This window comes from Artibeus jamaicensis, unplaced genomic scaffold (assembly GCF_021234435.1).
Source record: "Artibeus jamaicensis isolate MK-2021 breed Jamaican fruit bat unplaced genomic scaffold, CSHL_Jam_final contig_484, whole genome shotgun sequence".
Taxonomy (NCBI): Eukaryota; Metazoa; Chordata; class Mammalia; order Chiroptera; family Phyllostomidae; genus Artibeus; species Artibeus jamaicensis.
Window position 1 is genome coordinate 10,512,850 of NW_026521859.1, and position 12,097 is coordinate 10,524,946.

The 12,097-nt window shown below is 50.3% G+C and overlaps 1 protein-coding gene across 1 annotated transcript; it reads right to left on the reverse strand.

The window, feature by feature from the left end:
* Positions 1-545: 545 nt before the first annotated feature.
* MYMX (myomixer, myoblast fusion factor) lies at positions 546-1,969 on the reverse strand. Its single transcript, XM_037142621.2, has 2 exons — positions 1,770-1,969; positions 546-1,353 (listed from the first exon to the last, which is right to left on the reverse strand). Exon 2 carries the CDS (start codon positions 1,287-1,289, stop codon positions 1,035-1,037), a length of 255 nt encoding a protein of 84 aa, XP_036998516.2. The 5' UTR covers positions 1,290-1,353; positions 1,770-1,969; the 3' UTR covers positions 546-1,034.
* Positions 1,970-12,097: the final 10,128 nt, after the last annotated feature.

Consider the following 12,097-nt stretch of genomic DNA (forward strand, 5'->3'; position numbering starts at 1 on the left):
GATCGTAAAGCTGGTGGAAGGAGCGAGGAAAGACTGTTGCTAGGGAGCCCCTAAGCAAATTATCCGGAGGCTGAAATGCAAATACATCTGACAACCCTTATTCGATCCCTGAAGTGCCTTCCATTGGGAGAGGAGGAAATGAAGAGGTGGGTTCCTGGGGTTACCCCCCACACCCCATCTCTGCAGGAACTTACAGTTCTGCACCCTTCCCCTGAGGGGCTGTCCTCAGGGTCCCTGAGTTAACAAATCTCCCTCTTTCCACCACCACTTGCTGAGAAGAGTCTCCAGACGCTGCCAGGGATGTTTTCCTCCTTACCGTGGGCCGAACAACCAAACCCTCTCCCAGAGAGGCCCAGGACCGCCGGGGCGGCGCGTGGCTGACTGGAATGAGACGACAGAAACGATTTCCAGGAGATGAGCACCAACAGGGACGACAGAATGGGGATCAGAGGAGGCCTGGAGTTCTTCCCCACCCTTACCCACTGGCCAGGTGACACGGCCTTGCAGCGCAGACAGGAGTGGGCCTGGCAAGGATTTCAAAGGCATTCCAGGAATTCAAAAATATTTATTGAACACCTACTGCGTGCTAGGCTTTGGGAGCAGGACTGATTCTCTGGGGGAATCAATGCTTATTCTTCTAAGGCAAATCCTGGGTCTGGAAAACAGGATTAAGATCTTGCCTCTCCACTAAATTGTCAGTTGTTCCTGGGTTAAGGATTGCCCCTCACAGGATCTCAGGCCCCCATATGTCTGGGGGTAGGGAGAGACGGGAGAGTCCGTTCCTTTCCCTGCTGAAGCCCCAGGTGATTAGACAAGGTCTTGAGGAATGCAGAAAGGACAGGAAAAGTTCGGTTTTCCGCATGGTTCCAGTCATTGCTGCTGGAGCCGGGAGGCATGTCTTGGTCAGACCGGCTCATGCTCAGCCCTGAATCGTATCTAATGCCCATTGGGCAGGCTTCCGTCAGTGATGTTGCCAGGACTGTCTTACTCCCAAAGCAAGTGTTTGGTTCCTGCTGCTACCAGGACTCACGGCCTCATTTTTCCGGGGCTAGCCTCTTCCTCCTCTCAGGGTTGGCTGCTCTGGAAGCCACTCCAGCATCTGGCGGGTGTCTCTGGCTGAGGACAAACAACAGACAGCCCAGCAAAGCCTCTCGAATGTCCTGGGAGCCCAGGCGGCGGGCCAGTTGACGCAGCAGGGGCAGGAGGTGCTGGCGGGCCAGGCGGGCGGCAGGCAGCAGCAGGCGAGACAGCAGCGTTCGAAGCAGCAGTGGGAGCAGCGGCACAGGCATGGCTGGGTCAGGGACTTCAAAAACGATCCAGAACCCAGGCTTGCCTTTCCTGCTCCCTGCTCACCTGCCAAAGACATCAGGTTTTAAGCAGAATTCCCATCCCCTTCTGTTTCCACCCTCTCATTCCTAAACCTCAATGCGCGGATCACATTTGCTTTCCTGAAGCCCGTTCTCTTGGTGAGGTAGTATCTGGGTCAGGAGGGTTCTCCCTGGGGAGTAAAGCTGGGACGAGGGCCTACAGCCCCGCCACACCCAGGCCCCAGGGGCTGCTATTGTTCCCTACACCCTTCCCTCCTCCACCCTGTTCTCTTGCACACTCTCCCGACCTTCTCCATCCCTTCTCCCTCAATCCAGGAAGAGTGCTTCCCCAGACAATTCTAAATTTTCTTTTTTTTTTGTCAGGGACGGGGAGCCTTGACCCACCCTGAGCTGACACGTCTTACCCTCCCAACCCCCCACCCCGTGGGCAGCAGTTCTCACCAGTCAGAACCACTGCTCAGAAGCAACCTCTGTGGAGACACGGCCTCACACGGCACTGGATACATGGTGGGGGGGGCTGCCCCACCCAACTTGGCCCCACCTTGGACGGCTTGTCGGGGTGGGAGCCGAGAAGAGACAGCTGTGTGCTGGCACTTGGTGTCTGGAGGGGAGGGGACAGCTGGGCTGTAAGAAGTGGCAGGAACAGATGCAGGAATTCTCCCTGCAGGGTTCAGACCTCAGAGTTGGAACCCAGACTGCACTTTAAATGTGATCTCATGCCTGTTGTTTTCTCTTCCCAGCTCTTTTTTTTTTTTAATTAAAAAAAAAATTTTTGGCAGAGAGAGAGAGAAAGAAACATTGAGTTGTTGTTCCATTTATTTATGCATGTGCCCTGACCGGGGATCGAACCCATGACCTTCGTGTATCAGGATGACACTCTAACCAGCTGAGCTCCCTGGCCAGGGCCAGGTTGCACTTTCTAATGAGATGACTGCAAGTTGATTCTTCATTCTTTGGAGCTCTGGTCCCCTCCTCAGTTACCTCAGTCTCTGGGGGTGGCCAGGAGGAGTAACTAACTGGAATGGGACTGTGGATGAGATGCCTTTGCCCAGCCTCAGGAGCAGTGAGACTGCAGCCCAGACACCATGAGTGCGCTCAGAGTGGCTGAGCAAGGGGGAACAGGCCCCGGGCAGGCGTTTGCGGGCCCTCACCGGGGGTGAAGGAGCGGGGTCGCAGTGCATCTCACAGCTGGGCCCGGCTGGACAGAGCTGGGCGGCACTGCCGCTGAGGGACGGGAAGAAGAGTACCCACCTCAGGATGCTCTTCACCTACTTTCCCCTGCAAGATTAAATGCGATTCCATGAGGTAGCAAGATCTAGAGACAGCCTGGGTTTCTTTTGTTTTTCCTACTTTATAAAATGGATATAATTTCTGCCTTGCTGGGCTCAGATGAGATAATAGTCATGAAAGTACTTTATAAGCTTCAGCCTAGCCTTGGGGATATGACCGTCTGTCATCATTCCACCACCAGCCGGCACCATCACATCTCCAAAACCATCGAAGACCTTGAAGAAAGAAAACTGAACTATCTGAAAGGCCTGCTCCACTTCTGCCTGGAGGAAGCAGGCACTGCAGTACAGATTTATAGGCATTGTCTTGCTCTCCTTCCAGTTTCTTCCTGAAGATACGTGATGGCCACGTGTCATCCCTGGGCTTTGGGAGGAATGCCTATTGGGTGCACGTGTGTGCCAAGCCTGTGAATTCATGATTGCTCTTAATTCTCACCACCACTCTGCAAAGGGGGGCAATTATTATAACCATTATACAAATGAGGAAACTGAGATTCAGAATGGTTTAGCCACTTACCTAGAATGACACAGCAGATAGATGACCTGCTCTCTCCCCCAAACCCGCCCCTCCCTTTGGCTTTCCCATGGCCTTGTATGGCAGCTGTACCTTTCTAGGTCCTCTGGCCAGAACCCTTGACTTGGGACTTCCGCCAAGATGGAGGCGTAGGTGGAAACACCTTGCGCCTGCGCATAACCAAATCTAAAAATAATAAAGTTTTAACAACAATAAATGCAACCAAACCACACAGAAAATTGACAATATGGAGTCCGAAGACAACGAAATGCTCAGCTAAACCGGTAAGAGGGGTGAAGCCAGCAGCGGAGCGGGTTGGCCAAAAAGATCCCCGACCAGGGTGGTGCACAAGCAGCCAAAGGCACGGATCCCAGGTGCAGGCTAACTACGGGCGGACACAGTGAAGAGGCGAGGCTGGCTGTCTGCGGTCGGTTGAGCAATTGCATGCACATAAACCAGTGAAGAGGCGAGCATTGAGACCGCATGGCGCAGGGCGGCGGGGCGGCGGGCTCGCACATTTCCGCTCAGATAAACAGGCAGGGTGAGCAGTGGGACGGACTAGGCAGGCGGAGAGGACCGCCATTGCTCCCTCTCTGACCCCGCCCCCACATACAGCGTCAGAAACCAGCGACCTGGGTGGCCCCGCCCTGGTAAACAACTAAGGTTCTGCTCCTCAAACATAACAGGCACAAACAGATTAAAACATGACTCAAGAACAACTCAGAGCCCCAGAGCCGATAAATCTAAGTGATGAAGAAATAGCCAAACTTTCAGATGCACAGTTCAAAACACTTGTGATCAGGATTCTCACAGAACTGGTTGATTTTAGTCACAAATTAGAGAAACATATGAAGGCTAAACTAATCAAAATGAATGGTAATGCATAGGAAACCAATAGTAATGGAAAGGAGACTGGGACTCAAATCAAGGGACTAGACCAGAAGGAAGGAAAAAATGACCAAACAGAAAAGAAGGAAGAAACAAGAATTCAAAAAAATGAGGAGAGGCTTAAGAACCCCCAGGACATCTTTAAACGTTCCAACATTCGAATTATAGGAGTACCAGAAGGGGAAGAGGAACAGTCACAAGTGGAAACCTTATCTGAACAAATAATAAAAGAGAACTTCCCCAATCTGGCAAAGGAAATAGACTTCCAGGAAATCCAGGAAGCTCAGAGAGTCCCAAAGAAGTTGGACCCAAGAAGGAACATACCAAGGCACATCATCATTACATTAGCCAAGATTAAAATGAAGGAGAGAATCCTAGAAGCAGCAAGAGCTAAGGGGACAGTCACCTACAAAGGAGTTCTCATCAGACTGTCAGCTGATTTCTCAAAAGAGACCTTACAGGCAAGAAGGGGCTGGAAAGAGGTATTCCAAGTCATGAAATTCAAAGACCTACAACCAAGATTGCTCTATCCAGCAAAGCTTTCATTTAGAATGAAAGGACAGATAAAGTGCTTCTCAGATAAGACCAAATTCAAGGAGTTCATCATCACTAAGCCCTTATTATATGAAATGTTAAAGGGACTTATCTAAGAAAAAGAAGATAAAAAAGATGAACAGTGAAAGGACAGCAAACTCAGTTATCAACAACCACACCTAAAACAAAAGCAAATTAAGAGGTCAGCTAGATCAGAAGTGAACCATAGAAATGAAGATCACGTGGAGGGTTAGCAACAGGGGAGTGGGAGGAGGAGAAGGGGGGAGAAGGTACAGAAAATAAGTAGCATAGACAGTAGATAGAAAATAGAGGGGAGGGTAAGAATAGTAGGGGAAATACAGAATCTAAAGAACTTGAGACACAAGTTCATGAACTAAAGGGTGGAATGGTGGGGGAGGGTTGTGCAGGGTGGAGGGGAACGGAGGTGGGGGGAATAGAACAACTGTAATGGCATAATCAATAAAAAAAAAAAAAGAACCGTTGACTTGTCTCTTCCTATCACAGTTCATCACTCATATTCGTAAATCCAGGTGGCTCTACTTTCAATTTTCTTTCATTCTGGAACATAAAGCTCTTTTTTATTAAGGTATAGTTGATATGTAATATTATAGAAATTTCATATGTAAACATAGTGATTTGACATTTATCTACCTTACCAAATAGATGGTCTGGTAACCACCTGTCACCATACAAAGGCATTGAGATATTGACTGGCATTTCCCCTTCTGTACTCTATGTCCCCACGACTTACTCGAGTGTAAGTTTGTACCTCTGAATCCCCTTCACCTTTTTGCCCATCGTCTTCCCATCACCCAACCCTCTGGCAACTCAGTTTGTTCTCTGTATCTATGAGTCTCTATTGTTTGTTCACCTGTTTAGTTTTTAAAGATCCTATATGTAAGTGAAATGACAAAGTATTTGTCTTTCTCTGACTTATTTTACTTAGCATAATACTCTCTAGGTCCAGCCGTGGCTGGTGTAGTTCAGTAGATTGAGCACTGGTCTGTGAACCAAAGGACTGCTGATTCGATTCCCAGTCAGGGCACATGCCTGGGTTGCAGGCTGGGTCCCCAGTGCAGGGAGCACAGGAAGCAACCACACGTTTGACGTTTCTCTCCTTTTTTCTCCCTCCGTTTCCTGCTCTCTAAAAATAAATAAATAAAATCTTTAAAAAGAAGATGCTCTGTAGATCCACCTATGTTGTCTCAAATGGCAAGATTTCATTCTTTTCTATGGCTGAGTAAAATTCTATTATACACACACACACACACACACACACATATATAATCTTACATCATCTTTATCTATTTATCTATTGGTGAACACCTGGGTTGCTTCCATGTCCTGGCTATTGTAAATAATGCTGCAATGAACATAGAGGTGCACACACCTTTTCAAATTAGTGTTTGTTTTCTTTGGACAAATTCCCAAAAGACAACGAAGTTGGATTTGCTGGGTGTCTCTTTGTCTTGTGTTAGGGCCTTTGTTCTGAAGTCTATTTGGTCTGGTTTAAGTGTTGCTACCCCAGCTTTTTTTTCATTCCCTTTTTTATGAGATATCTTTTTCCACTACTGTACTTTCAGTCAGTGTGTCTTTTGATCCGAAGTGAGTCTCTTGTGGACAGCACATGTTAAGAGTCTTGTATTTTTAGCCATTCAGCAGGTGTAATTTCAAAGCACTCTGAACATCACCATGTCACACCAACGCCACCGTGTTGGATGCCACCAGGACCGCCCGCACCTGAGCAGCCCTCTAACTGGTGTTCCTGTTTTCCTTCTCCACCCCACACTGGAATGATCTTCATAAAACATGGACCGGGTTCTGTCCTTTGGCTTCTCCAATTCACTCAGCGTTAAAGCCAACGACTTGAATTTATGACTTACAAAGGCCTGGGTGGTCTGGCTGATTCAGCTTCTAGCTTGTGCCTCTCACTCTGCTCCAGCCACACCGGCCACCCTGCAGCTCCTTCACTGTGTCGGACACGTTTCCGCTTCAGGACCTCTGCACCTACCGCTGCTCCTGCCTGCAAGCCTCTTCCTCCCGGCGTCCACAGGTCTCCCTCCATCTCTTATCTCCTTCTAATAGAGGACGCCAGAGTTGGAAAATCTTAGTTTAAGGTAAGTAATTATAAGTCTAGTAAGGAATGCATATGTTAAAGCTATGGTTTCGGAAACTACAGATAAGGCCCGTCCTGGCTCCGGGGAGAGACAGCTGACTCCCTGGGGCACCACTAAAGGCCACCGCCTGGGGACAAGTGGAGGCATCAGGGCCATTGTGTTCCCAGAGAGACAGACAACCGCAGGCCCCTGGGAACAGCTAACTGCCCAGGGAGAGAATACTGCAGTTTTTAACCTAACTTTCCCTGAATTTCAAACCCCAGCACTGCGCTTTGTTCTCTGTTATAAAGAGGCTGGCTTGGAAGGAAATGTAAGATGGTCCATTAGGGCATGAACCTGCCGTCTTCTCAGATCACCAGCCATCTGAATAAAGTGCCCGTCTAATGATTCAGTCCCTGTCTCTGCTCATTGGGTTCGGTATGTGACAGTCAGCACGAACGCCAGTGTCTTTTCCAGTTTCACTTCAAGTCTTTGCTCAATGTTATCCATCCGTCCTGTTGAAAAGTACACTCCTTCCTCCCTGTCTCCTGCTGCCTCCTTTCTACCCCTTCCTCTGCTTTGTCTCCATAGCAAATCACTGCCTGACATGCTACATACTTTATTTTACTCTCTTATCTTACTGATGCCTGCTTCCTGGACTAGTATGTAAAATCCATGACGGTAGGGACTTACATCTATTTTGTTAGCTGCTGTGTTGCCAGTGCTTGGCAATAAACATGAGGTAAAAAATAAATAAAAGAAAATTCTGTGACAGGGTCAAACTCAGTCCTGCTAGCCCCAGAGCCTGTGCCTCCAAGCCCCAGAACTATGTTGATGGGAGCACACTTCTGGGGTACACACGAGGACCCCGAAGGCCGCACACAGCTGGAGAGAGCCACTCGGAGGGGAGGAACTGAGCCATAGAAAAGAGAAGTCAGGCCTCGATGGTTCCCTCCGGGAACCTCCAAAGTGTGTAATTTTGCAGGTACTGTGGAGGCCTGACCAAGCGCTGACTGGGATGGCAGTTGCTGTGATCTTGGGTAACCAGCTCAGCTTCCACAGCTGTGGGGTCCTCCAGCTGTGAGAACCCTGGACCCGGGGCCTGGGACCAAAAGCCTGAACCATCCCCGTTCGCTGTAAACAGTGGAACTGGAGGGACCTAGGTCATGAGGCAAGTAAAGGAAACAGGATATTGTCTTTGTTAACAATGGGGAGCCCCGGGGAAAGTTGGGAAGGGAGGTGGGGAGGGGCACCAGCTGGGCCCAGGGCAGGGGTCTGGTCATTGTTTAGCCTCCGTCCCCACCCCCTCCTGAGACTGACTCGCTCTCCGCCTCCTTCCCAGTCATCTGGGATTAACAGCAGCCCACCCACCTCAGCCTGCCCCCGAAGTTGTCTACCAGGCAGAGAATGGAGGGCTCCCCTGAGGATTTCCTCAGCTTTTCCTGAAAAGATAGCCATCCTGTCTGGCCGCAAAGATGCCAGAGGCAGTTCCTCTTAGTTCCTGGTTTTGCCACGTGTCCAGCCGCCTCTGCCCTGACCTCACTCCTATCCTCCGCTGGGCAGGAAGGGGCCTTGCAGCTTTGAGCAAACTGGTCAGACCTCCTGTTTTTAAAAGTCCATTAAAAAAAAAAAAAATATATATATATATATATATATATATATATATATATATATATATATATATATATCTCACTGTGGCCAGGTGACTAAGTTGGCTGGGAAGTCACCCCATATGCACACCAAAGGTGGTGGGTTCAACTCCCTAGTCAGGGCATGTATGGGAAGCAACAGATCGATGTTTCTCCCTCACATCCATGTTTCTTCCTCTCTCTCTCTCTCTTCCTTCTTCTCTCTTTAAAATCAGTAAACACATCTTCAGGTGAGGATTTAAGAAAATGTATTGGGTATCGATTTGTGAGGTGAAGGCCAGTGGACTGGGCAGTAACTGACCCCTGGTGTTCTCCTCCCTGGTCCTCTTCCCAGATCCTCAGGGTCATCTAGAAGCATCCTGGGGCCCCCTACCACCCCCATATATAGACATCAGCTAATTGGGCCATTCATGTCCCCAACAAGCATTGCATGCCTACTGTGTGCCAGGTCTGTGCAAAGTACTGAGGACACAGGACGGGCCACACCAAGAGTCAGCAGGGTGACAGCAGATTGGGAAACCGAGGGTGGGGTGGTAAGAGTTGTAATAGAGCTAATGGGTTCTTTCAAGACCTGAGATTACTGAGCATCCTGCTCCTCCCACCCCTTTCTGCTTGTCCCCATCCAGCAGGCCAAAGAACTCTGCAACCCGTCCACCGCCTTTGCTATGTATGACATGCACAGGAGGGTGAAGGACGCTTATGCTTTGTTCACTCAGGTCTGGCTTTGCATGCCGCCTCTGGGCTCTGTCTCGGGGCTGCTCTGGCTGCCTGAGCAGGCTGCACACTGCACCGCCCGACGTGGAAATGACACCCTCTGGAGCTGTGCTCTGCGGTAGCCCTCTCCCCTAAAATGGGAATGATCATAACACCTATCTTGGACAGGATTGAGGGAGGAGAGAATACTAGGCCCAGAGCTTAGCTCCTAGAAGGTGTCCAATAGACAGGAGTTTCCTTCTGTTGCCATTGGTGTTTAGCTAGATACTGAGAAAGGGAGCAAAAGGGAACCTAAGCACTGAACTTAATAAAATGGGGAAGCTTAAATCTGCTTGCTGAGCCAGGAAGCTACAACAGCTTCCCACTCCAGGGGCCCACAGCGTTGTGCTCCACCAAGGTGATTAACCCTCTTCCTCCCCTCTTCCGGTACAGGACTGCTGTGGAGCACCGTGGGAGGAGCTGGACAGAAGAGGCCTATCAGTCTAACCAGGGGGTGGACCTACCGAAGACCGTGAAAGTTTAGGAAATTGATTGGTTCTTCTGAGAAAGCACCTGGTTTATCCCAAACGGAAGTTCCTGGTTATAACCCCAGGGGAACAAAGAATGTCTCTCTCTCTTGCTATGACCTGCACTCACACTGCAAGCCCCTGTTCCCTCCATGGCCACGTGGCTTTAGCAACTACATGGCTCCTGGCCTCCAAAGGGAGTCTGCATGGTACAGGGTGCAGCCAAGGGGTGGGGGTGGGGCAAAAAAAGATTTGGAATAGTCTCTAGAATTCAAAGTGTATAGGAATATTGGAGAGACATATAAGATGTCCTCACCCCCCCCCCCCCCCCGCCAAGAGACAAATAGAGCCAGGGCCATTGAGAGCTGTTTTGCATAGCAACAGTTTTGCAGCTAACCTCTGGAATGATTATTTAACATATCTATAACCTTTAACTGGTTTCATGGATATGTTAAATAGCTGTGGCCAAGTTTTGAGGCAGGGAGAAGGGAGTGGCTTGTACCCAAGATGTAACTAGGGGCTGCTCTCCTGAGTGAGAGGGTCTGCATGAGAGCTTGGAAAATACGGGCTTCGGGGCATGAGGAGATAACTGCCCAGGTGAGGGGAGAGCCACGTGGTTTTGAACAGAGTGAGAGAGTACCACTCGGCTTTGCCAGAATGGAGATCCCTGCAGTCAGATGAAAGAGAGAGCCACGTGGTTTCAGCAAAGTAAGGGTCCCCTCTTGGCCAGGTGAAGAGAGAGCCACGCAGTTTGGGGCAGAGTGAGGGTCCCCTCTTTGTGAGGTGAAAGAGGGAGCCATGTGGTTTTGGCAGAGTGCAGACCCCCTCTTTCCCAGGTAAAAGGGAAAACCACGCAGCTTTGCCAGAATGGAGATCCCTGCAGCCAGGTGCAGAAGAAAGCCACATGCTTTTGGTGGAGTGCGGACTCCTGCAGCTTTGGTAGAAGAGGCCCACGCGGCTTTGGGGTGCCCCCTTTGGCCGCGTGGCCTGGAAAGCAGGAGAGACTTTGACTGAAACTTGGTACAAAGAACTCTTGCCAGTGGACCATGAGAGGGTGCCACGTGATTTTTGGATTAACTTGAGAGCCTGCACGATGACACAGCTGATGGTGCCAGCAACCTGAAACAGACGTGTGTTCTTTTCCTGATTTACGGTACCTGGAGTTGGGACAGTGGGAGAAGGGAGCGCTGTGTGGGTGTAGGAGTATACCCTAAAGGATTTTGATATTTTAGTAGTGGCATTAAGCCTAAATAGCATTAAATAAACATTTTGTTTCCTTTTCACAAATCTCTGGCATTGAGAGATGTCTTTCCAATTGGCGGCGGACAGAAGAGCCCAGTAGATATTAGTATTCTGTCCTTGGGAGGGGCCCCTGTTCTGTAGCAGTTTTTGGCATCCCTAGGTGGGCCAGATATTGCCCCCCCTCGGACCTCTTGTTTGGTAACATGCATACAGAAGCACAGCAGTGGACCACAGCCAGGAACACACGCTAAGCCAGCCAGATGCTGGACGGACTGCCCTTTAACAGGGAGCATCAACTCTGGGCAGTGGCCTTCATTCTGGCCTTACCAAAGACAAGATTGGACTTCTTCCACGGTAGGGCGGAGGGAGGTGGGAAACCCAGGGAGCAGTTTCTCTTTCCACATGAATAATCCACCCTGCCACCCCACAGTCTCCTGTGCGTGGGTTCTTGGAATTCTTGTCTTGTGATCACGAGGAAAAGCCTGGTATACTTCTACCAGCAGCACTTCCTTCCATCCTTTGAGTACCCCTCCCAGTTTATTCTACGTCTAAAGAAGGTCCTCTTCCCAGATCCTCAGGGTCATCTAGAAGCATTCCTGAAGGCCCGCCAGGAGGCACGCTGATGCTGTGAGCAGCTGCCTGAGAGTGGATACTGGGGCTCACTTAATGCTTGAATAATCAGTGGCAGCCTGGGTCCCCTCAAGGCCCTGGCCCCTGGCTCTGTCATGTTTCATCCTGTTGTCCCCTCCAGGGCGTCAGCACTGGCCTGGAGCCCTTCCTGGTGGTGGGAGGTCCAGGGCAGTGCTGACACCCAAACGAGGAGCTCTGAGAAGAGGCCAGGGAGGCGTCATGGAGGGCAGGGCGTGCTGAGAGGCGCAGGTGTCCAGGAGGAGGTGCGGTGACTGGTCAGGTGTAGGAGGGGTCTGTGGGGAAGGCCCAGCAGTGGGAGTCAGCCCTGTGACCTGTGACAGCACTTCTCTGGCTGCAACGGCAGGCCTGAAGCCATCTACCTGAGCTGGACTGTTGGGAGGATCTGAGGCCTGAGTGTGGTGACAACTGAGGGGACGGTTTGTGAACTCTAGCTTCTTAAGGCAAGAGGTTATGCACGTGAGACAGATGGTTCCTCACCCACTCCTCTCCCCACCGGTGCTAGGCAACGACAGACTTAGGAACAGGCAGTTGGGAAGTACGGCACACACTGGAAACTCTCGTAAGACACAAAGAAAGTGCGGATTTAAAGCCCTGGCTGGTGTAGCTCAGTGGATTGAGCTCGGGCCTGCGAACCAGACAATTGCGGTTCGATTCCCAGTCAGGGC

Coding starts and splice junctions, on each gene's coding strand:
- MYMX (XM_037142621.2), bottom strand. CDS start 1,289: ATGCCTGTGCCGCTGCTCCCACTGCTGCTTCGAACGCTGCTGTCTCGC.